The 23,740-nt window shown below is 50.6% G+C and overlaps 1 protein-coding gene across 2 annotated transcripts; it reads left to right on the top strand.

Annotated features, from left to right (window-relative positions):
• Positions 1 to 4,311: 4,311 nt before the first annotated feature.
• St6galnac2 (ST6 (alpha-N-acetyl-neuraminyl-2,3-beta-galactosyl-1,3)-N-acetylgalactosaminide alpha-2,6-sialyltransferase 2) lies at positions 4,312 to 23,391 on the top strand. 2 transcript variants are annotated; one of them, XR_388384.4, is made up of 9 exons: positions 4,312 to 5,657; positions 9,722 to 9,782; positions 14,084 to 14,258; positions 14,829 to 14,997; positions 15,610 to 15,748; positions 18,132 to 18,235; positions 20,005 to 20,187; positions 21,529 to 21,628; positions 22,413 to 23,391. XR_388384.4 is itself a non-coding variant. In NM_009180.3 (9 exons), exons 1-9 carry the CDS (start codon positions 5,536 to 5,538, stop codon positions 22,578 to 22,580), a joined length of 1,122 nt encoding a protein of 373 aa, NP_033206.2. In that variant the 5' UTR covers positions 5,434 to 5,535; the 3' UTR covers positions 22,581 to 23,389. The 2 variants fall into 2 exon arrangements, 1 of the variants encoding a protein (NP_033206.2); NM_009180.3 differs by having other exon boundaries at positions 5,434 to 5,657; positions 20,104 to 20,187; positions 22,413 to 23,389.
• Positions 23,392 to 23,740: the final 349 nt, after the last annotated feature.

Below are 23,740 nucleotides of genomic sequence, written 5' to 3'. Positions count from 1 at the left end.
AGCTAGGTAGACTATAAGCTTCCTGATACAGGTTCTAGAAACAGAACCCCTATCTTCTGCAAGAGCAGCAAGGGTTGAGCCATTTCTCCAGCACCCATTTTTCTTCTTCTTCTTCTTCTTCTTCTTCTTCTTCTTCTTCTTCTTCTTCTTCTTCCTTCTTCAAGATTTATTTTTAAGCTGGCACACACCTTTAATTCCAGCACTGGGGAGACAGAGGCAGGCAGAGCTGTATTCAAAGCCATCCTGGTCTACAGAGTCAGTTCTAGGACAGCCAGGGATACACAGAGAAACCCTGTCTTGAAAAAAAAAGAAGGGGATGGGGTGGTATTTTTAAGTATGTGCATCTGTGTGTGGGTATGTGCATGCGAGTGTGTCAGATCCAGAGCTGGAGTAACAGGCCCTTTGGAGCCACCCAACATGAGTGCTGGGACTGGGACACGCTCCTAGTCTCGGAGCTGTCTCTCTGGCCCCAGACTTTGCCTTTAAGGCTGGATAATATTCCATTCTATGGTTATGGCACCGTTGGGTTCTCCATTTCTTTTTAACTTTGTAATTAAAATACCTTTAAAAATTAAAAATTATAAACAGGCCAAAGTTTAAAAACAAAAACAAAAACAAAAAAAAACCAAAACAATACTCAGCCAGGCCTAGAGAGACCCTGTGTTGTGAGAAAAAGAAAGACAAAAAGACACACACGGACAGAAAGAGGGGGGTGGGTGGGGGCTGGAGAGATGGCTTAGTAATTAAGAGCACTGACTGTTCTTCCGAAGGTCCTGAGTTCAAATCCCAGCAACCACATGGTGGCTCACAACTACCTGTAATGAGATCTGATGCCCTCTTCTGGTGTGTCTGAAGACAGCTACACTTAATAATAATAATAATAATAATAATAATAATAATAAATCTTTGGGCTGGAGCAAGTGGGGCTGACCGGAGAGAGCAGAAGTCCTGAATTCAATTCCCATCAATCACATGATGGCTCACAACCATCTTCACAGCTACAGTGTACTCCTATACAGAAAATAAATAAAAATCTAAAAAAAAAAAAAAAAAAAGAAAGAGAGAGACAGACAGACAGACAAAGAGAAACACGGAAAACCTAAACCGTAACACCTGCCTGCCTATCATTTCTTTGCTTACAGGGAGATAAATCAGCCTCAACTCTCCACTCCAATGCTTCAACTTTGTTGTGAAGGAAAGAGAAGCTTGCATTATGCCTCGAGGCTAGTGACTGGGGACAGAGTGCCAGCCATTGAGATAAAAGGCAGGCAGAAGGGCTTGTGGGAAAGCCGGGTCAGTCCTAAAGCAGCTCAGGTGGGGCCGGAGAGATGGCTCAGTGGCTAAAAGCACTGGCTGCCTTCCCAGAGGACCAGAGTTTGACTTTCTGAAAGCACACTGCAGCCCACACCAGTCGTAACTCCAGTCTCAGGGGATCCGACACTCTTTTCTGACCTCTGCAGGCTCCAGGCATGCATTTGGTCCACAGATAACATAGAGGCAAGGAAATATCCATACACATAAAATAAAAAGATAATTAAGAGGTGCAGTGGGGCGCACACCTTTAATCCCAGTACCAGGAGGCAAAGGCTGGTAGATCTCTTGAGTTTGAAGCCAGCATGGTCCACAGAGTGAGTTCCAGGACAGCCAGGGCCACACAGAGAGACCTTGTCTCAGAAACCATTGCAGCAGCAGCAGCAGGTCTTCAGAGCGCCCCTTTGAAGCTAAGCAGATGTGCAGCTGATGGGACATAGATAGAGACAGGCAGACTCCATGGCCAACAAAGCGCTGTCTGGCAACATCAAAAGAGGAGAGCATTCCAGGCAGAGATTGTGAGGATCTCAGAGTTGAATTCACGGGCAGGTGTGTCTGGATGACACCCAGAGAACACCGGATCCACTGGTAACAGAGGCTCAGCCACGGTGACACTGCGGCCACGGAAGACAGCTTCAGAGACAAGAGGACAGGGAACAGACTGGGAAGAAACAGGGTCGCTAAGCTAAGAAGAGCCAGCCGAACAGTGTGCTGTCTGCCTTTTAGCTTCTGAGGACGAGACATCGCTTGAGGATGTTGTCGTTATCATCACATTTCGTGTATGTGGACATGTGTGTACATCTATACAATGCCATGACGTAGACTGTGGGGTGGCTGGGAGTTGGTTCTCTCCTTCCACTCTGTGCGTCACAGGATTTGAACTAGGGTCGTGAGACTCGACACCTTTACCCACTGAGCCGGCTCAGTGGCCCTGCACTTTATGAACTGGGGTCAGGACTCCACCGGGGTTGTGTGGAGGGAGTGGCTGCTAAAGCAAAACCTGAGTCTCTGGAGGACACACAGCAGGGGCGGGGTGGGGTTAGGAGGCTGGATTTCAGAGCCTGGAGGATTTCAGAGCTGGATTTCAGGCCACAGGTGTGAGCAGGAACCAGTGGGAAGACAGTTCTTAACCATTAGTCACACCTCTGAGGACAGACACATCCGCCCTTTTGTTCCAAAGTTGCCTAGTCAGTAAACAACCTAGGAGGATGAAGATGGCGCCTTCCTCTGGAGCAGGGGCACATTTTGGCCCGTTGAGGGGAGGGTAATAAGGCTCTCTCTGTCCAGCAAATGCACGTGTGCTCACAGCTGGCAGGTCATTCAGTATCACGCGTCCCTCTGTGCAGAGTTCTTGGTCTGTGCTGCAGGCTCCTTCACCTCTCTGCCTTATCCCGTTGGGCTTGCAGGCTCCTTCGCCTCTCTGCCTTATCCCGTTGGGCTTGCAGGCTCAGAGACCCAGCATGAGGAGGCCAATGCTGCCTATTTTGTAAATGACACTCTCATCCAGGAGTCTTGTCTTCTTGACCTGAGTCTTGAACCTGTGCCTGGCTAACCTGTCACCTGACCAGAGGGAAACATCTCAGTAGTGAGGGGCATGCAAGTTAAAACAGGTTTGCGCTTTCGTTTCTGAGACAGGGTCTCACTATGTAGCCCTGGCTGTCTTGGAACTCACTATGTAGACCAGACTGGCCTCTAGCTCTCAGAGATCTGCAGGTCTCTGCCTTCCAGCACTGAGATTAAAGGTGTGTGCCACTGTACCCGGGCTTTGTGGTCTTTATTTGATTGCTGTTTGACACAGGGTGTCTTAGTGTCATGTCTTTGCTAGGATAAAGTACCCTGAATAAGACCAAGGAAAAAACCTGGCTTCCAATCCAGGTTGCAGTACAGGACTGAAGGGAGCCAAGGAACCCGAAGCAGCTAATCTGAGACATTAACTCATGTGGACCAAGTCAAGGTCAGGCCGGGCTACAGAGCAAGTACCAGGCAAGCCAGGGCTACCTGTGTAGCCCTTGCCTCAAAAAAAGAAAGAAAAGAAAAAGGAAAAAAAAGCCAACCTGGATCTAGGCAAGCTCTGCTCCAGACTGATCCCATTAACAGTTAACAGTAACCACTGGGTGGAGTCTCACGTATCCCAGGCTGGCCTTGAATACTCTTAAGTAGGCAAGGATGTCCTTGAACTTCTAATCCTCTTGCCTTTCCCTGTACAGATGTATGCTACCATAACTGTGGTACTGGGGGTTGACATAGAGCTTTATGAGTTCGAGGGATGCATGCTACCAACTGAGCTAAATCCCCAGCCCGATGCTCACTCCTGTTGAAAGAATGGCAGAGACAAGAGAGAACTTGGCAGGATGTTCCAGAGTCACTAGGAAGCAGAACCGGAGCGGAAGCCAACCAAGACTTGGGCAATGGCTGGCGAGAAGTGAGCGGAGCTGGGTTTCTGGTGGTTCGGTTCTGTTTTGAAATGAGTGGGCACGTGGGGGCAGGGAGTGCTGCAGCGCAGATCCAAGCATGAATCTGTGTAGAACTTTGGTTGGGTGGAAAGCCAAGCCCGCAAGTGGATTTGTGCTGCTGCTGAGACAGCAGCACAAATTATGACCTGGAGAGCATAAGCTCCTGAGAAACCTGAGGTGTCAGGACAGACTGGATGGGAGGAGTGAGGATGCTTTGGTCCAGGAAGTGTTGCTATGGGACACTGTAAAAAAAAAAAAAACATAGACCTACATCATTAACATGGATGGGGGGCAACTCCCACGGAGGAGGAGAGAGCGAGCATCCCCAGGAAGGGAAGAAACTGTACAGGGTTAAGTAACAGCAATTTTGACAAAGGAAGAGCGCAAAGATTGAAAGGAAAAACTGGAAATCAGGGGCCATCAAAATGGCTCAGCAGATAAAGCCCAAGGTCCCGAGTTCAATTCCTGGGACAAACTTGGTAGAAGGAGAGAACGAGATCTTCTACAAATTACGTGTGCCTGCACATCAACAAGTGTATGGACATGGAGAATAAAACAAAACGTGAAAGCACAAATTCTTAGCTGTGGCCATTAGCACCACGACACTTTCAGCTCGGGAACAAAGGGCAGGATTGATTTGATTGGCTACACTCCAGGGACTCCGTCCTGGCCCACACAAGACTGGGTCGCAGACTGAAGAAGCTGCTCTTATCCACAGACCCAGGGTCTGACACTGGGCAGATACCAATTCGTGAACCCCAATTTTCTCAGCTATCAGACCAGATTAAAGCTTGGGGAGCCGAGGTCCACTCTCCCAGACTATACTGAAGAACACACCACCGATGGCTCACAGACAGAAAGGGCTCTGCTTCCAAAGAGCAGGCCAGTTTCCCCAGCCCCGGGCGATGTTGATGCTCCACCTCTCCCAGTCTCTCCGCCTCTCAGGCCAAGTCTGAGCAGCGCATGGAGAGGCCTGGCTTTTCTGCGTGTTGCCAAACAGAGAGGTAACAACCATCACCGCGGGCTCCCTGCGTGACGTCCTCCATCTCAATGGGTAGTCACCAAATAAACAGATGACAACCTAAGCCCCTTAGTGCACCCCACGGCCGGCGGCTCCCTACCTGAACCCTCCACCTTTAACCCCAAATCCAAGCTAAGGGGTTTCCTTCCATTATTTGAATATACTCTTCTGCAAGTACATAAGGTACAAGAGCCTTAACCCATCAAGTCCTCGGTCCTTGTGAGGGAGCCGGCCAGATTGTTTCACAGCTGCCAGCCACCGGCTTCTGGTCCAGAAACCTGGGGTGGACATCCCTAAGCGCACAGTGCTCAATCAGGGCAGCAGACAGCCTTGTCTCCTCGTGCCCTTCCCACCCTTCACTGCACATGCTTGCCCTGGACGGTGAGAACCGTACATCCCTGCCCGACTCTGGAATAGGTACATCCGGGGTGTGGCTCTCGTTGGAGAGCAGCCTCAGGGGTAGCCGCCATCGAAGTCCCCCGGGGACAGCCCTGGAACAGCGCTCGCGGCTCCAGCCATCCGCAGCTGCACGACGGCCTTAGAGACGCTCAGTCTCTGGAGTTGCTGCGACCTAAGGCCTGGCGAGGACACAGGGGGGAGCTGCAGGACCCGGAGGCGCGCGGCAGCCCGCCCTGGGCAGGGCGGGGCAGAGCAGGGCCGCCGCCTCCGCGGGTCCCACTGGGACGGTCCTCTCCGGCCGGGGGCTCGGTGAGCAGGGCGGCAGACGGGGCGCACCCCGGCCAGGCTCACATGGACCTCCCGCGCCGCTGGCTCTTTCGGATGTTGTTGCTCGTTGCCACCAGCTCTGGGATCCTCCTCATGCTGTACTCCTCGGCGGGGCAGCAGTCCCCTGAGACCCAGGTTCCCGCCAGGTAAGCGCTGCGGGGCGCTGCGCCCAGGGCGCGGGGAGGGCGTGCGCTCCCAGCTCTCCGGACGCCCGCGGACACCCTGGAGCGACTCGAAGCGGCGACGCGCCTTTTGCCGCCTTAATCTCAGGCTGCCTCCCGGACCCTGGGGCCTTTGCTCGGTCCGGAGCACGCTGGCGACCCTGGCGTTTTTGGTGAATTCCGTCCAGGCCTAATTGGGAAGCTCCCTGTTGCCACTTTCTTCCTGGATCCACTTTTAGGGTGGGGACTCAAGTCCCCTGTTTTTCAACTTTGTCCTTCTCTTCAGGTGGCCAGTCTCCTACTGCTTGGCTCACTCCTCACTCTGGACTCTGAGCTCAGGCCTACCTGCACCTGGCTCCCTTTTACCTGGATCTATTATTTGTTTGAGTAGTTAGCTTGATAAGCTCCATCTGGGCATGGCCCTGGGGAAATGCAAACTCCGTCTGGAAACACACAGAACTTGTTTTGAGCCTCCACCTGGCTCACTGAAGGAGCCTCGAGAGGGTTTAGCTTTATTTCGGGGAGGTGACCTAAGCCATACCTAGAATCTGGGCTTGGGCGAGGGGGTCCGGAAAAACGCACAGCGCAGCACGCAGCTTCTGCACACTCCTGAGCAAGCCTTGATGGGATGAGAACAAGTGGGTATCTAGTGTCTGGCTGAAGGACACACATCAGTCGCAAAATAACAAACCACTGAGTCTGGTCCCCTTAGCTGGCAGCGCTGAGGCTGGCAACATCCTAGAAAGGGCCTAACATGACTTCACACGGGAGGTCGGTTACAGTTGGATCACACCTCATCAGAGCTTTTCCTTTTTAAACAATATCGCTATTATTTCTTTTATTTTTGAGGTCATAAGTACTTGGTAGCCCCTTTTCTTTTCCTCCCTCTGAAGTCTCCTATATACTCCTCCTTGATGTTTCAAATTGCTGGCCCCCTTTTAAATTTTTAATTGTTGTTACATGCATATGTATATATGTACATATATGTATATACACACATATATAATGCATATATGTATATGTGAATACATAATATATACACATATACATACACACACATATATGTATGTATGTGTGTATATATATGTGTGTGTATATATATATATATATATATATACATATATATTCCTAAATATAGCCTGCTCAGTCTGTATAATGTAGTTTGTACATATGCTTTCAGGGCTGACCACTTGGTATTGGATAGCCAGCTGGCGTGCCCTCTCCTGTGGAAGACTGCCTCTGCCGCTCTCAGTGTTCTGAAGTTGACTGTAGTTCTTTGTGAAAGGGGTAAAAGCCCCAAGGTGTCTCCCTAGTGCATCTGGCAAAACCTTTTTCCTTCTCAGGAGAACTTTCTTCCTTTCAAAATCTGATTTGAGGGCTGGGGATATAGTTCAGTTGGTAGAGTGTTTGCCTTCCATGGATGAAGTCTTGGGGTTTGGTACCCAGTACTAAAACTAAGACAACAACCCCTGACAACATCTGCTAGGAACTGAAAGCCTGTCCTTTTCCTTGTTTTTGCTGGGGTTTGCTACAGTACAGTAAAACCTGGGTGTGAGGGAGGAAGGGGCAGGTTAGGGTTCAACCTGGCTGTAGGAGGAGGGTAGGTAGTCCAGCAAGGTAAGTGGCTTTCTGAGTATGGCCAGAAGATGAGCATCCTTGTGATCAGGGCCAAGTGACAGTCAGGTAGGAGAGAGGCTGGGCCTGCAGTGTCCAAGGGGGCTCTCACTGCATCTTAGGGGGGATCTAGCCATCTATTCACAGAGAATTCTCCGATCTGGGAACTTTTTAAAATTTTTGTAGCCAATGTTTTAAAATTAAATTTGTTCTTTGAAGTTTTCATATGTCACCAGGGCAGTGGTGGCGCACGCCTTTAATCACAGCACCCAGAAGGCAGAGGCAGGTGGATCTCTGAGTTCCAGGCCAATCTGGTGTACAGAGTGAGTTCCAGGACAGCCACCGCTACACAGAGAAACCTAGTCTTGAAAAACCAGGAAATAAAAAAAAAGAAAGACAATTCTATCCTTGAATATAACGTAATCTAATCACTCTTTCCCCTCCTCCTCCCGCTCTTAGGTCCCACTCATCCCCACCACTGTCACGCAGACGAATGAACACATTCACACACAGCGCACATAGACACACACACTCTATGCTTATTTTAAAAATTAAGTTAAATATATGTGGGTTTACTTTGTTTCTTCATTGTGAGACAGTACGTAGCTCATAAAACTCAAACTGGCCTCAGACCTGCTATGTAGCAGAGGGTGGCCTTGAACTCGTGATCCTCCAGCTTCTGCCTCTAGAGTGCTAGAATTACAGCGTGCTGCCATACCTAATGAGCACCCTTAGCTTTATGAAAACATGCGTTTTTTTTTTTTTAACTTTTTTTTTAGAGATGTTCTTTTTTTTTTTTTAAACTCTTTTTTATTTATTTATTTATTATATGTAAGTACACTGTAGCTGTCTTCAGACACTCCAGAAGAGGGCGCCAGATCTCATTATAGATGGTTGTGAGCCACCATGTGGTTGCTGGGATTTGAACTCTGGACCTTCGGAAGAGCAGTCGGGTGCTCTTACCCACTGAGCCATCTCACCAGCCCGAAAACATGAATTTTTGTGCTTATTTCTAAGGCTGCAAAGTCTTCATAGAGGCGTATGGGTGCCGACCTCCCTTTAAGGAGCCCTAGGTAGCAGGAAGAATTTGGATTCCTGAGAGAGGGCCATGAAACCACCAAAGCCAGGGAAGTTGGAAAGTACCGTTAGGCCTTGGGTGAGGGACATCAGGGTTCAGGAGAGTCCCCACTATCAATAGCCCATGGCAGTCACTCTTGTCCTAAGTCTGGCAGTTTCTCTTTGGGGGTCACAGGCCTGTTGCCTGACAGTTACTACAGAGTAGGGATAGGGCAGAGAGGCGAGCTGGGAATCTATCAGACCAGTGTGGATGTTTGTCATGCTCCTTCCAAGTAGCACAGGCTGAACAGGGTCTCAGCTCCTTAGAGGAGGGCGGAGCTATAGGATTATAGGGGTGGACATCTGGCTAGTCGAGGGGGCAGGGAGGAGCAGGGCAGGATCATCCCGTGTCCCTTCAAGATCTTACTAGAGACCTGGGAAACAACGGAAGGGAAGCGCAGGTCACAAGCGCCACACTGGCTCAGCCAGCTCAAGACGCACAGGAGACCTTTGTTTCCCAGGCAAACCTGCAGGTCCAAAGTCCTCCCGTGACCCCTGCCTCCCAGATGCCGCTGGGGTAATAAAGGAGAGGCGCATCTGGCCACCGTCCTCTGAACAGGCTTCCTCCGCTCCCTCCCTCTGCCCTGTGGCATCACAGTGCCTAGGAATTGTGTGATTGTCCCTCTCACATCCCTTTAGAAGAGACTGGTAGAGATAGAAGATCCCTGCCTTTCTCCCTTACTGACAATAGCTGGCATTTAGAAGGCCTTTCCACGTTGGGTAATTTAGCTGTTCTCTTGGGCCCCTCCCCAAAAACCAGGTGATCCAAGTACAGTTGTACAGATGCCAAAACCGAGAGTCACATGCACCAACGGCTGAGCTCTGGACACACGCCACTTGAGGAGCAAGGCACCCCATGACCTCAGTCCTCAGAACTGCCCCCCATTGCTTCAGTGCCACCTGCTCAGCCACAATGCAAACCTAAGTAGCAGAGGGTGGCTTTGAACCCTTAATCCTTTTGCCTCGATTTAAATACTGGGTGTAAGGGCATGTACTCACCCCTTGGGGCTTTCGAAGGAGACCTCTCAGATACAATTTCCTGTTTTACATTTTCATATTTAACCACCCCTATTCCTATAAACCCCACATTTCTGCCCTTGCTGAGAGACTTGTTTCTTGGTTTCTGTAGCTGGCCAGAATATACTTAAGGGATGGTACTTTGTACATCTAAAGAGGAAGTCATGGTCCAGAGAAAAGATCAAAGAAATAAACATCGTGGGGACATTAGCATTATGTCAGCCTCAGAGTTGAAGAAATCAGCCTAGAAGCGTCTAAGCTGCCAGTCGGACCCCCACTTTACCTCTGTCTTTCCCCACCAGGAACATGGCGTACCCACGAGCATTCTTTGACCCCAAACCACCGAATTCGGAAAACAGAAAGGTACAGTGATCTACTCTGGGACGGTCTGAGCATGGTCCCCCACTCTGGGGCGGCTTAAGCATGTTCTAGCTGGGAGGGGAAGAGAAGAGAAGAAACAAGACATTCTTGAGGCTTCTGGGTATAGTCTGTTTGTGTTTCCACCCACTTAGAGGTAAACATTCATCTTCTCGAAGCATCTGTGGGTCCGGCCACTAGTGTTTCCTGTAACTCAGCAGAAAACAGCAGAGAGATTAGTACCCCTGGGCTGTAGCCGACTGGAAAGTTCTTGGGAGTCTTAATTGTGTCCTTATTTTAACTCTGTGTGTGTGTGTGTGTGTGTGCGCGCACATTCACGCACGTGCGAGCACACGTGTGAGTACAGGAGTCACAGGGGATCCAGGCAGCAGAACCCCCCAGAGTTACAGACAGTTATGGGTGGGTGCTGGGAATTGAACTCAGGTCTTCTGCAAGAGCCGTGAGCGCTCTTCATTGCTGAGTCAGCACTCAACTATCTCCCCTTTTAAAAATTAATTTTGTTTCTTGTTAATATTTATCATTAGTAGTATGAATGTGTTTGCTTATGTGTATGTACTGATACCCAAGAAGCACAGGATGCCCTAGAACTGGGATTTCAGGTCCTTGAGTGTCATCCAGAGCCTACGCAGGGAACCGAACCCTGGCCTTCTGCAAAAGCAATTCACTCTCTTAACCACCCAGCCATCATTCCAGCCCCTTAAAATTGTATCTATGTGTTGAATGGATTCTTTACTATTTTTTTAAACTATTTATGATAAGTCAGAGTTATGTTACTCTCTCACTGAAGAGTAGATACCAGTATCTGGGAAATGCCCTGGGTTTGCTTCGAAGGTCTCAGGGACTCCGATCCATAACCCTAAGTAATAGCCAGATACCTGGTGCGCCGCAGACCACTTCTTTCTCAAGGTTCGGGAAAACGGTAAACAGTACTGAGCTGTTCTAGAGGGGCAAACTCAGGCACAGAGCAGTCAGGCGCTTTACCAGGTCCACTCAGCAGCAATCAGTGCCACCCGGATGGGGGTCTGATCTGACCCCAGGCCTGGCCACATACTGGGTGATATCCAGCCTTCCCTGCCACCCACCCAGCTCCTCACACTGGGTAAACTGGGGGATGCTAATGTCTTTTATGGATTCAGGCTTAAGGACTGTTTTCGGTGCCTGAAATTGGATATGTTAACTGAGGTCTGGAGGGGCTCAGGGAGAAAAGATGCCCCTGCGTTCAGGAGGTTAGTGACAGACTAGTCACTCACTGATGGGGGAGAGCAGCATTCAGAACAGGTTGTGGGCATGTGGTTAGCAGCTGAAGAGGCTATAGTCAGTCATCTTGAGAGCTTGGGTCAGGTCATTTTAAGTTTCTAACAGGTTTTCTGCTCCATGCTAATTGATGTATAGTCCTAGCTAGTTTAAAACAGACATGGCTGTGACCTTTGAACACATGTAGCAAGGTGCTCTAAAATGGGGACAATCCCATCTTAATGCATGAGGCATTAGAGACCAAAAAAGCCAGCTAGACAGACCTCGGGTTGCATAGAGGGCCTTTACTGGGGGAGTTATTGATGTAAGTGTAGTCCTGAGAAGCCACAAACTCAATTGTATTCCCACAGTGTGGACCAGAAAGAGGGATTAACCTATGGTTTAGAACAAGTGACTTCATCAGAGCCGGAATGTGCCTGGTTTATCTAATGTAGAGTCAGATGTGTCCAGCCATTGGCGAGGACAATGCAGGTTGTCTAGATAAACTTAGGAGACACACGGAACTGAACTGCACCACGCAGGACTGTACAAAAGCATCCATCTACCTTACTCCCCCTGTCAGGGGCTCGCCCACTCGCACCTGCTATTACAGCTTCCCTTCTGATGCCAGACAACCCCTTTCTGCCATTCTATGGGCCTTACTCCCCAGACATCAGGGTCCACAAGCAAACCACCAGTCTTTCCAAAGAAAGATGTCATGGCTTAGGCCAAAGTCATGTATCCCTTGGCTGCGGCTCACAAGTCTGACTTTCTAACATCCGTGTCTGTCTCTGGCTTAATGCACCACTGACAACATTCTCAGTATTACACCCCTCATCCCTTCTCCCCACACGCCCCGTGGGTTGGTTTGCATCCTCTTTGCATCGTGTGGGATGCTCATAGGTTGCATGATAGCAGAAACCACTGTTGAACCATTTCCTGCCCTGTCCTTTGATCAAGGGCTTAACAAAGAAGCTTATTCAGAAATCGCAGGGCCCAACTCCACACCCACACCCAGGCTGAGACTCGATACCCTGGAGCCAACTAAAAGCCTTGCTTTCCTGGAGGGCCCTGAGTGCAGAGGTGAGATCCTGTTTCCTGCGGCTGCCACAACTCAAGGCACAGGCTAGGTGGCTTAGAGTTTGGGGCTGTGAGCGCATTTGCTTTGTCTGAAGTTTGGTCTCCTGTACCTATATCAGCCAGCTCACTCCTAACCTCCTAGAAACTCCAACTCTAGGGGGATCTGAGGCCTGTGGCTGTCTGTGGGGCAGCTGTTCTCCCATGTGTAAACACATGTGTATACATCATTAACAAAAACAAAACAACAACAGCAAACCCACCAGAAATCAACTCTCCATTGGTTCTGAAAGCCAGAGAACCAGTATCAGACCAGGTGTACTTCCCCTGAGGCTCTAAAAAAACACCTGGCCTACTTCTGTCTTTGGCTCGGCTTGGTATCACTCCATCTCTGCATACATCCACTGCATGGCTTCCGTTTTTCATACAGCCTTGCGTTCAGGAGGCTGGCTGGTAGACTTAAGGCTAGCCTAAGCTCATAAGGCTTCATTCTCATGACACTCACAAATACCTCATTCCTAAACAAGGTGGGTAGATGCCCTAGCTTTTCTGTTGTTATGACAAACTCGAGCAAACAACCTTAAAGGAAGAAAAGTTAAGTTGGCTCGTGGTTTCATGGTCATTTGGATCCGTTGTTTCTAAAGGCAGAACATCATGGGAGACAGCAGATAACAGAATCATTTCCATCACAGCAGCCAGTAAACATGGACACAGGGGACCCTGGGACAAGATAGAACCCCCAAAACATGTTGTAGTGACCAACTTCCTCCAGCAGGACCTCACTGCAGGAGTTTCTGCCATCCCCAATGATGTCATAAAATCAATTTTTTAAAAAAGATTTTCTTTATTTATTTTATAAATGGCGAGTACACTGTAGCTGTCTTCAGACACACCAGAAGAGGGCGTCAGATCTCGTTACAGATGGTTGTGAGCCACCATGTGGTTGCTGGGAATTGAACGCAGGACCTTTGGAAGAGCAGTCAGTGCTCTTAACTACTGAGCCATTCCCTCCAGCCCATCATCAAATTATTATTATTAGTAGTAGTAGTAATAGTAGGAGTAGGAGTAAGTATTGGTGTCTTAAGACATGGTCTCTCTATGTAGCCCTAACTGACCTGGAACTCCATATTTAGACCATGCTGGCCTTGAACTCACAGAGATCCATCTGCCTTTGCTTTGGGAATGTTGGGATTAAAGATTTACATCACCATGCTGGGCTGCCATCAAACTTCTTTTTTTTTTTTTTTTTTTGGTTTTTTTGAGACAGGGTTTCTCTGTGTAGCCCTGGCTGTCCTGGAACTCACTCTGTAGACCAGGCTGGCCTCAAACTCAGAAATCCGCCTGCCTCTGCCTCTGCCTCCCAAGTGCTAGGATTAAAGGCGTGCGCCACCACGCCCAGCTGCCATCAAACTATTAACGCATCCACAGGTTAACTGATAAAGGGCAGAGCGCTTATGGTCCAAGTACTCCTCAATGATTGGCTCCACCAGCTGGGGACAAAGCTACCTGAATGACACATTAGGTCCAAACATGACAGTGTCATTTTAAGGTTCTCAGTGGACACGAAGGCTGGGGGATTGACTATGAGCAGCCAAGGAAAGGAGGGTGGCTGTAATTCTTCCCAGCAGGAGGTAGGATTCGGATCAGGATGATAGATTCTGATGCCAGGCTTGAAGCAACCGACTCACTGGTTGCAGAGAACCCGGTGTTTGCCCATTTGGGATGTGACGTATATAAAGCCAGATCCGATTATGCAAGGAAGGCCTGGGTGGCCAGACTAAACCCAGAATGTTCCGTGGTCCTATGAGGTTGCTGGACCACAGGCAATCTCAGCGAAAAGATTCAGGGATGGCCCCTTCTGGAGGGATAAGGGAAACTAGCACTCCCCGATTCTCCTGTGAGGTCTGTGGGCTCCAGGGAGGCACACCCCTGGCCTCTACCTAATGGGCTCAGCCCTCTCCTCTCCTCATTCCCAGAGCCGACTTTGCCAACACTCGCTGTCCCTGGCCATTCAGAAGGACCGTCGCTTCCGCAGCCTGTTTGACCTCTCCACCCCGGTGCTGCTGTGGGAGGGCCTCTTCACTCAGGAACTCTGGAATAATCTGAGCCAGCACAAAGTCCCCTACGGATGGCAGGGGCTCTCCCACGAAGGTAACCTGTCACCTGTTGCCTCTCTCCTACCTTCAGGCTCAGTCAGCCCCTTCTTCCCACTGTTGGTCCCACTGTATACATACCTGGCTGCCTTCACAGTATCACTGGAAAGCCTTGTGGGCTCTTCTCTGCATGACTCCTGCCTTTCCCTCTCCTCCTCCATCCAAGCAGCCAGGACTAAGCTGAGAAGGTTCCCCTGCTCAGTGACTCTCACTCCCTAGCGTGGAGTATGACCAGTGTTTAACGGTAGTCTGACACCAGAGGTTTGAGGGCCTTCATGTCACCACTGTGGCCATTGAGATCAACCACCATGGTCAGGCCCACCTTATGCCTTGGATTCTTTTCTTTTGGAGTGAACCCTGTCTTAGAGAACCAGTAATTCTAGATATGCAGGCTACCTAAGCTCCCCGAGTCCTTTTCTCCATCCCTGATACACACATTGTCCCCACTGTCCCCCACCCTCTCTGCTTCCTAGGATGGTCTCCATAACGTAGGTCCCAGGCCAGGCTGTCCAGGGGTAAGCCTGGCAACAGCCTGCTCCTCACGGCTCCCCCTCATCCTCACCCACAGTCATTGCCTCTACCCTGAGACTTCTGAAAAGCCCGGAGAGCGGGGAGCTGTTTGGTGCCCCCAGGAAACTACCTCTAAGCTGTATTCGCTGTGCCGTGGTGGGTAACGGAGGTATTCTGAATGGGTCCCGGCAGGGCCAGAAAATCGATGCTCATGACTATGTCTTCAGGTAATAAGGACAGGGGCAGGGAAATGGGTGGACAGCCTTTATTCTGCTAGTCCAGAGGGAATATCTGCCCCAAGGCAAGGGCCACGGCAGCTGCTAGCCTAAGACAGGTCAGCAGTCCTGAACCTATGGGTTGTGACCCCTTTGCGGGGGGTCAAACAAAGGACCTTGTCACAGGGGTCACCTGAAAGACTATCGGAAAACAGATATTAATAATACGATTCATAACAGCAACAAAATTACAGTCAGGAAGTAGCAATGGAAATATTATGGTTGGGGCTCACCTTTATGTATTATAGCAGTACCACATTGGGAAGATAGAGGACCACCGGTCTAAACCAAGGATCAGCCAACCCTGAAGACAGAACATAGGTTGCCAGTGCAAAGGAAGCTAGGAGGAAGGGTCCCAAGGGCTAGACTTACCCATTCAGAGAGCATCCCTTAAGGACCCAAGTAGTGAGGATCAGGCTAGACGCCCAAACAGATATTCTCATGGGCAGGGGAGTGGCACAAACTGAAGAGATGGGGACTAGTGGGGTGGAGCCATGGAGATGGAAGTAAGCCAGACAGCATGGCGTTGCCACAAAGATACTGATAGGCTTCTGCTGGGGCCAGACTCAATGGCGCCATAACCGAAGGCTTTGAGCGCGACGTGGGCACTAAGACCTCCTTCTACGGTTTCACCGTGAACACCATGAAGAACTCGCTCATCTCCTACGCCAAACTGGGCTTCACCTCTGTGCCACAAGGGCAGGTGAGGCCAGCAGTGGGTGAACCGTGGTGGACGACGGTGGTGGGCACTGTCTTCTTAGGAACCTTTGTGTGGGGAGGGCTTTGGGGTTCACAGACTCTGTCCAGTGGAAGCATAGGTAGTGTTAAGATCTTGGCCACCATCTGGGTGGCCTAAGGCACACGCCTTTAATCCCAGTACTCCCTAGGCAGAGGCAGGCAGATATCTTAGTCTGAGGCCATCCTGATTTACAATAGTGAGTTCTGGAATAGCCAAAGGCAGATCTGCTGGACACTTCCCTGTTCTTTCTGCTGGCTCAGGGCTGCTTCTCAGGCATGGAAGTCCCAGGAAGGGTTAATATTTACTGACTCTAGCCCCACTTCACTGGGGAGGAGACGAGGTGAGTCAGCAGATGGCCCAAGGTTCAAACCTAGAGTGCCCAACCTCAGAGTACCTCATCTATGCACAGTGTGAGGGCATTTACTGGGTACCTCCTCGGTTCCAGGGTGTTATAGGGCAGGGAGCTAAGTATCACGGTTGCTCTTTGTGAAATCGTCATCTCTGTTTTCTGGTGGCAGAGTTAAGGGCCACTGAGAGGTTGCCAAGTGTGATGGTGTGCACCTTTAGTCACAGCACTGGCAGGCAGGGGCAGGCAAATCGGTGTGAGTTTTTTTTTTTTTTAAAGATTTATTTATTTATTATATGTAAGTACACTGTAGCTGTCTTCAGACACACCAGAAGAGGGCATCAGATCTCTGTTACAGGTGGTTGTGAGCCACCATGTGATTGCTGGGATTTGAACTTTGGACCTTTGGAAGAGCAGTCGGGTGCTCTTACCCCGAGCCATCTCACCAGCCCCGGTGTGAGTTTTGAGGCCACCTTTATCTACATGGCAAGATCCAGGTCAGCCAGGTCTATACAATGAGACTGTCTTGGGGGGCAGGGAGAGGGAGTGCTGAGATATTTGAGAACACGCCCAAAACATTCTATTAGAATTACTCCAATCTAGGCCCTCTGGAGATGTTTGCATGTCCCCAGACTACCCACTCAGAGAGTGACATGGGTCCTCTTGAACCCTCACCAGAACTCTGTGTAGAAAACTCAGGTACAGAAACGGAGTCTCGTGCCTGGGTCACAGCTCCAGGTCAAGTACCAGAGCCGGCCTTGGAGCTCTCTGCCCTGCATCTTCCCTCCACACTCACTGGCCATAACGCCACGCTTTCTGCCTTGATCTCTCTGGGCGCCACATTCCGAGGGAGACAGATCTCGGGTAACGGATTCTACAGGCCTGGAGAGGAATGGGCCCTGTTTCTATTAGCTTCTAGCTCTGATCAGGACATTTAGAACTGTCCTCGGCATAGTGTCTACACACTGAGTCTCTACTGTGGGAGTCTGTCGCTCCGCTTCATCACCTCAGATCAGTGCCAGGAATTTGGGAGTGGCTCAGGGAGGGGTCCTCACGCAGATGTTCTCCAGCAGTGGGCTGCTTTCCTCTGAAAGCAGGAGTTGGGCTGGCACAGGATAACCTGGCCTTTCTCACCCAGCTCTTCTGGAAATCCCTCAGCCGTCCTCACGACAGAACCATGACCCTTCACCAGATTGAGCAATCAATCCAGAGGGCGGAAGGAAGCCATGAACTTCTTCTAACCCAGGCGTCAAGACCGTGTGTGTTTTGCCTAAAGGTCCAAAGAACTGGGGTCATATGACATCCAGGAAGTGGGGAAGAGGACATGGCACCCTCTGTTCTCAGCTCTCTGGACCGAGCCTGGGGAGGCAGTGTTTTTGGCTCCTGGGCAGAATGCCTACCTACCAGGATCAGTGGCATGGACACTAGGCCCAGCTTAGTTCCCAGAGCCATGTGTTCAGTGTCTTGTGCCTTAGGAACTTTGTGTGTCTGTGTACCACATGCATACGTGATGCACACAGAGGCCAGAAGAGGGCTTTGGACCCCCTGGCACTGGAGTTATGGATTGCTATGAACCACCGTATGGGTGCTGGGAGCCAAACCCAGGTTTCTGGAAGAAGAGCAGGTGCTCATAACCACTGAGCCGGCCCTCCAGCCTGTCTAGAGTCTAGAGTCTGTCAGGAGGATCAGGAGGCAGAAGGACCACAGTTCCTTGGCTGTGTTGGGAGTTTTGAGACTAGCCTGAACTACATATAAGCCCCTGTCTTAAAACAAACAAAAAACACACAAAAAAAGCTTTTACGCATTAGTCACACGTCTTGCCAGTCCTTAAGGGAATGGGGATCATGTGTCACCTCTTACAGGGAGGGACATTAAAGTTCTGTGAGCCTACAGTGGGAATGCAGCCTAGTAAGGAAACCTTCTCAAGCCTCAGTGGGGGAGATGAGGTGGAGGACTCTTTTTCCCTGGAGTTAAATGTGGCCTTTTCCAATGCCCCTACAGAACCTGCGCTACATCTTCATCCCCTCCAGCATCCGTGACTACCTGATGCTGAGATCCGCCATCCTGGGTGTGCCTGTTCCAGAAGGTCCTGATAAAGGGGACAGGTGAGCTGCTGACAAGGGAGTGGGGGTGGGGGCACATGAGCTGCTTCCCCTCTTGTTCTGAGGACCCATGGCTAGGTGGAGCAGCTGGCTGATGGCTCTCTAGCCCTGGCTACGGCACGAGAAGTTATGTGAAGGGAAGAGAAAACTCTCTTCAGAATTTAATAATCCCTAGATATTCAGCATAATTTAGCAGTGGGGACTGTAACCTGGCTGACAGTGGGCGTGTCTTCTGGGAACTCCTGGGTGAACTGTGGGGGGCTCATGGGACTCTGTCCCGCGAATGAAGAGGTAATGCTTGGCCACCTCAAGTGTCACCGTTAAAGCTAAAGGCAGATTTGTCAGGGTTCCCTAGTCTTTGAGGTGGCTCGGGGCCCATGCAGCCCTACTGGATGAGAGGTAGTCTTTCCTTGAAGGGTGAACAGACCTCAGCTGTAGGCCACTGTCCCAGCTGTCCTGCTGGTGGACAGACAAGCAACAGGGCAGCTGGCCCACTGAACACACGGCTCTGTAAACTAAGAGCTGGATCCAGTATTCATGCCACTGACCCTGGTAGATAGGCACTCTGCCCAGGAGCCAGGAATATTGCCTCCCCAGGCTCGGTCCAGAGAGTTGAAAACAGAGGGTGCCATGTCCTCTTCCTCACTTCCTGGATGTCAGATGACAACTGAGACCTGGCCTGAGTTCCTCTTAGTGTCTTGTGCTTAGAAACTTAGGTGACTGCTGTGGCCAGAAGACCAAACCCCCTCTCATGGTTCTTAGGACATAATGATCCATTCTCCCAAAGAACAGCTTTGGACGTGTCCTTAATGGGTGCTGTGACAGAGCCCAGGCTAGCCCCTGCGGGGTGCCCCACCCCCACCCTGTGATTACCTAACAATTGTTTCCTGGCGCTGCTATAGGTCATAAGGACTGAGAATGGGTTCTGTGATGTACTGGGAATACGCTCTTGGGGAGCTGCTTCAGAGTCCCCGGGTGGACATTCGCCTTCCCTAACACCAATGAGCTCCCCCTCCCACACCCCTAATCCATCCCCAACCCAGTCCCCATCCCAGTCTCGATCTAACCACGCTGATAATCCAACCAACCAGCAACTCCCCCCTAGCTCTGGAGGCTCAGCCCCTTCCCCTTCCCCTTCCCCCACCCGGGGGGCCTCCTCCCGCCCAACCTCTCACAACCCTACCCCGGCTGCCTCTCAGCCTTCCTCCCGAGCTTCCTCCCAGTCTCCCAGTCCCCACGTCCAGCATGTGCCCCGAGGGTCTACTCAGGTCCCCACCCCCCCAGCCTCCAAATCTCCCTCCCAGACTGGACTAAAAGCTCTCTCTCGAAACCCTTCCCTGACACCCCCGGTGAACATTACCAGGTCCCCTTCCCATAGCCCTGCCACCTCGGCCTCTTACATCGGGCCCATCCGTAACATCCCTTCCTACATCGCCCCCTATGTGCCGCGCTTCATGAAAGAGCCCCCCTATTTCCAGCCCCCTACAGCACCTCTTCCACAAAACGGGTGTTTCCCCTGCCCTTTCCCGTGCCAGGCCCAGCAATCCAGGCAGCCGCCACCTACTGACTCAACCTACTTCCCCCTCCTGCCACCCCCTCCACACATCCCCCAGTTCCAGTGCTCCTTCCCCACACCCCCAGCCCTGTTCACACCCCCATCCTCCCTCTCCTACACTCCACCGACGGAGGTCCTGCTGAAGGGAAAGCCGCACGTGGTTCCATCTGTGCTACCAGCCACCTTCTATACCCCATTCTCCCGCTTCTACTCCCAGCCCCGGCCCTACCGCTACCACAGGCGCTTAACACTACCCTCGCTCTCCCTTCAATACGATGGTGCTGGACGCTCTGTCCACTTCTATCGTGGGACCTAGGCCTCACACCTATTTTGGACCGGAAACCTCTGCCAGTAAATTCAAGCTCCTGCACCCAGACTTCATCAGCTACCTGACAGAGAGGTATGGTGGATGGAGAAGGGGTGGGAGATGGGGAACCAACATCCACTTCCCCCTTTTCACTCGGACCCCACACATCCAGAGTGCTTTCAGCTGAACCTGTTTCACTACACACTGGGACAAGGCCCTTACTGAGCACCGAGTGCCCAATGGCACACTAAATGCTTGTGGTCTCACTATCTCATTTGCTACCTTGATGGAGGTGGTAATAGGGGAAGACGGGGTCAACACAAAATAAACTAAACATGGAGACTTCACAGAGCCAGAAGGGCACAGCGGTGCTGGGTGTTCCAGTCTCCTGCCATCACTTCTGGCTTCAAACCCTGCCTCACCAAAAGCCTTGGCAGCACCAAGGGGAAGAGACAGCCTGCCCTGGCTTCTCCCCCTCCCTCGGCTTCCATGCCGCTCCTATTAGTGGTTCCCAGCACTGAGGGGGGTACGCGGTGGGTGGGTGATTTGGTTCTGTTAGGACATATTTTGGTTGTCATGCACAGCATGACATTAGTAGGTAGAGGCCAAGGATCTGCCAAATGTCCTTCAGTGCACAGGTCCAGCAGTGATGGCCGATGGATGCTAGCCAGACCACTGTAGAGAAACCCGCCCTACATCACAAAGGCCAACATCTCAAAACAAAGTGGTTCAGGCAGTAGGTGGAGGCCAGCAGAAGCCTGTGAGCTTGAGTGTCAAATCCAGGTTGAGGTCAGGACTTGTAGACACCATCACACTGGTGAGCCCAGAGCTAGGATCTGGGTGAGCTTCCTGCTCATCCATGACTACGACAGGCCATGGGGGGAGAGAAGCTTTGGTCTCAGGTTAGAGGCAATCCTTGTGTGTCCAAGCATTGAGGAAACTACAGTAAAGACAGTAGTTGTGGATTGGGAGACAGGGCAGTAGCTCACCCCCAACGCTCACACTTATAGTCAGTCCCCTTGAGTTTTCCCGAAAGAGAATTGGTTGGAGTAGAAAGGCCACTTCCTAAACTGTTCCTGTTTGGGTAGCATAGTCTAAAGTCACAACCATCAACCTGGCATTCAACACTTGAATGTCTTTCTTGGGTCTTTAAATCTCTGTGGGGAGGTCTGGGTGTTGTAGAGCACACCTTTAATCCCGGCAGAGGAAAGGCAGGTGGATCTCTGAGTTCAAGGCCAGTCTACAAAGTGAGTTCCAGAACAGCCAATAAAGAAACCCTATCTTGGAGGGAAAAAAAACCCACAAAACAAATAACACCCCTCCCACACACAAGAAATTATCTGGAGGGCTCAGAGAGTACCAGGGCTGTACTTAACTGAACTCTGTCTGCTTGCTAGCCCCTTCTTGGTTTTAACGTTTCTGATGCCCTTCCAGGTTTCTGAAATCCAAGCTGATTAACACACGATTTGGAGACATGTATATGCCTAGCACGGGAGCGCTCATGCTGCTGACAGCCTTGCACACCTGTGACCAGGTGGGTGGCCCAGAAGTGGGACGAGCCCGTTAGCCAGGAGGGTGGGTTCTGGGTCAGCCTAGCCTCAGCTTCCCCTGCCCTCCTGTCCTGCTTCCCTCCTTTGTGGTATTTAAGGGGCAAGTGGCCAAACTACTCTTATGAAAGCAAACTCTCAAAACTGACTGGGGATATCCTAGAGCTGGCACGGGACAGCAGGTTCTGCCTTCCACATCAAAAAAAAAAAAAAAAAAAAAAAAAAAAAATGAAACTGGTAAAAGGTTCCTGGTAGGCTCTGCCTAGTGACATGCAAGGGGTTAGAGGGAGGCTGAGTGCGTTTTCAAAAGCACGCCTAGGGTCAGAACGCAGGTGAGGCAAGCAGAAGGAATTCAATCTTCAGGACTTTAAGAAAAAAAAAAATGGCTGTGGCCCCTGTAAAAGCATGAGGGATGGAGGTTAGACACCATCCAGGACATTTCATCTAGTCTAATGCGGATGTTTCTTGACTGATGTCACTGTAGTCCTGGGTGATAACCTCCATCCTTGAACTTCCAGATCATGATGGCTGAGTCACACTTAAGTTCCAAACCAGGCTCTGCCTCTTACTGTCTGAGGACAGGCAGGTGTAATTACTAATTACACCTTTTGTTGGACGGGGTTAAGACTCATCTTTGAGAATGTGTACAAAGGACACGGTACACATGTGGTACTTCATGTACATACTTCATCTTTACAAGGGAAACCTGCTTGGAGATAGGCACACACTTATTTCAAGTCAGTAAACACTAACCGTGACTTTCCTCGCCAGGTCAGTGCCTACGGATTCATCACAAACAACTACCAGAAATACTCAGACCACTATTTCGAACGAGAAAAGAAACCACTGATATTCTACGCAAACCACGACCTGTCCCTGGAAGCTTCGCTATGGCGAGACCTGCACAACGCCGGCATCCTTTGGCTGTACCAACGCTGACCCCAAAGTACCGGATTTCTGTGCCTCAAAAGCACTTTTTTTGACCTTTCAACTTCTGGAAGAGGCAACACTCCCCTTGGCCCTCTACTTCCCAACAGAGGGTATTGAGACAAGACCCGTCACATAATACCAGAGCCTGTTCAATGCACGACACTGTCACAGGTCAAGACAACTCTTCTGAGGCTTAGCCGAGGGAGGGAAGACTGCTTTGTAGGATTCGTTTTAAAACTGAACATTAAATGAGACAATGATGCTCACCAGCAAACAGGCGGGCAGGCACATCTCAGAGCTAAGTAGTCCAAAGCCAGCACCTGGCCCTGGGCAACTAGAAACATTGATGGAACCACTCAGGGCTATCCAGGAACCTCGATCGAGCAGAGCTGAAACCAATGGCATGTTGAGTCCCAAATGCCAAAGCCATTCAACCTAGAACACCTTAGGCATTATAGGAACAGGACACTTCTGCCTCCTGATAGAGGATGAGAAACAGAGGCAGAATGTAGTTTGAAGCTAGATAATAGGGTGTGATGGATGACCATTTTGTCTTTTTTGTGTTGGTAGAGTAGAAGACACAAACTCCAAGGTGGTGTGTCTGGAGGGAAGGGGTGTGGCGGCACTCAGGACAGAGTTTGGTGGCACCTGCACCGAGGTTCAGGCTAGGAGTACCTAGCACCAAAGAGACAAACTTTGTGTAAGTCGCCACCACTGACGAGTCTCACTGGAGAGGCACATCAGTCCTTGTCACCAACAGGAAACTGAGTGATGGACCCTCACTTCACAGCTTCAATAAACAGCACCTGATGCAGTCCAATGAGCTTTTCCACATTTCCAGTCTCATCCAACCAAATTATCATGCAGCCCCTAAGCTGAAGGGCTGGGACGGGGACTGGGTATCTCTAGGGACTAAGGACCAGATAACCTCAAAACAGCCCACCCACACTGGCCAACTCACCAAAGCTGAGGACCGGCCGACCATTGGTTCTGTGGCTTGGGAAAACTGCTGGTGACAGCTGGGAGTGGTGGTCAGCGCACTTATTCCCAGTACTCAGGAAGGGCGAACAGACCAGCCTAGGGCATCTAACAGACTAAAACCAAGCCCAAGTGGCAATGGTGGCTTCCATCTTGACCACAACAGAAGGGGCTAAGTCGGATAATGGCTT

Source organism: Mus musculus, chromosome 11 (genome assembly GCF_000001635.26).
Source record: "Mus musculus strain C57BL/6J chromosome 11, GRCm38.p6 C57BL/6J".
Taxonomy (NCBI): domain Eukaryota; kingdom Metazoa; phylum Chordata; class Mammalia; order Rodentia; family Muridae; genus Mus; species Mus musculus.
This window is presented reverse-complemented; position numbering and strand designations above follow the sequence as displayed.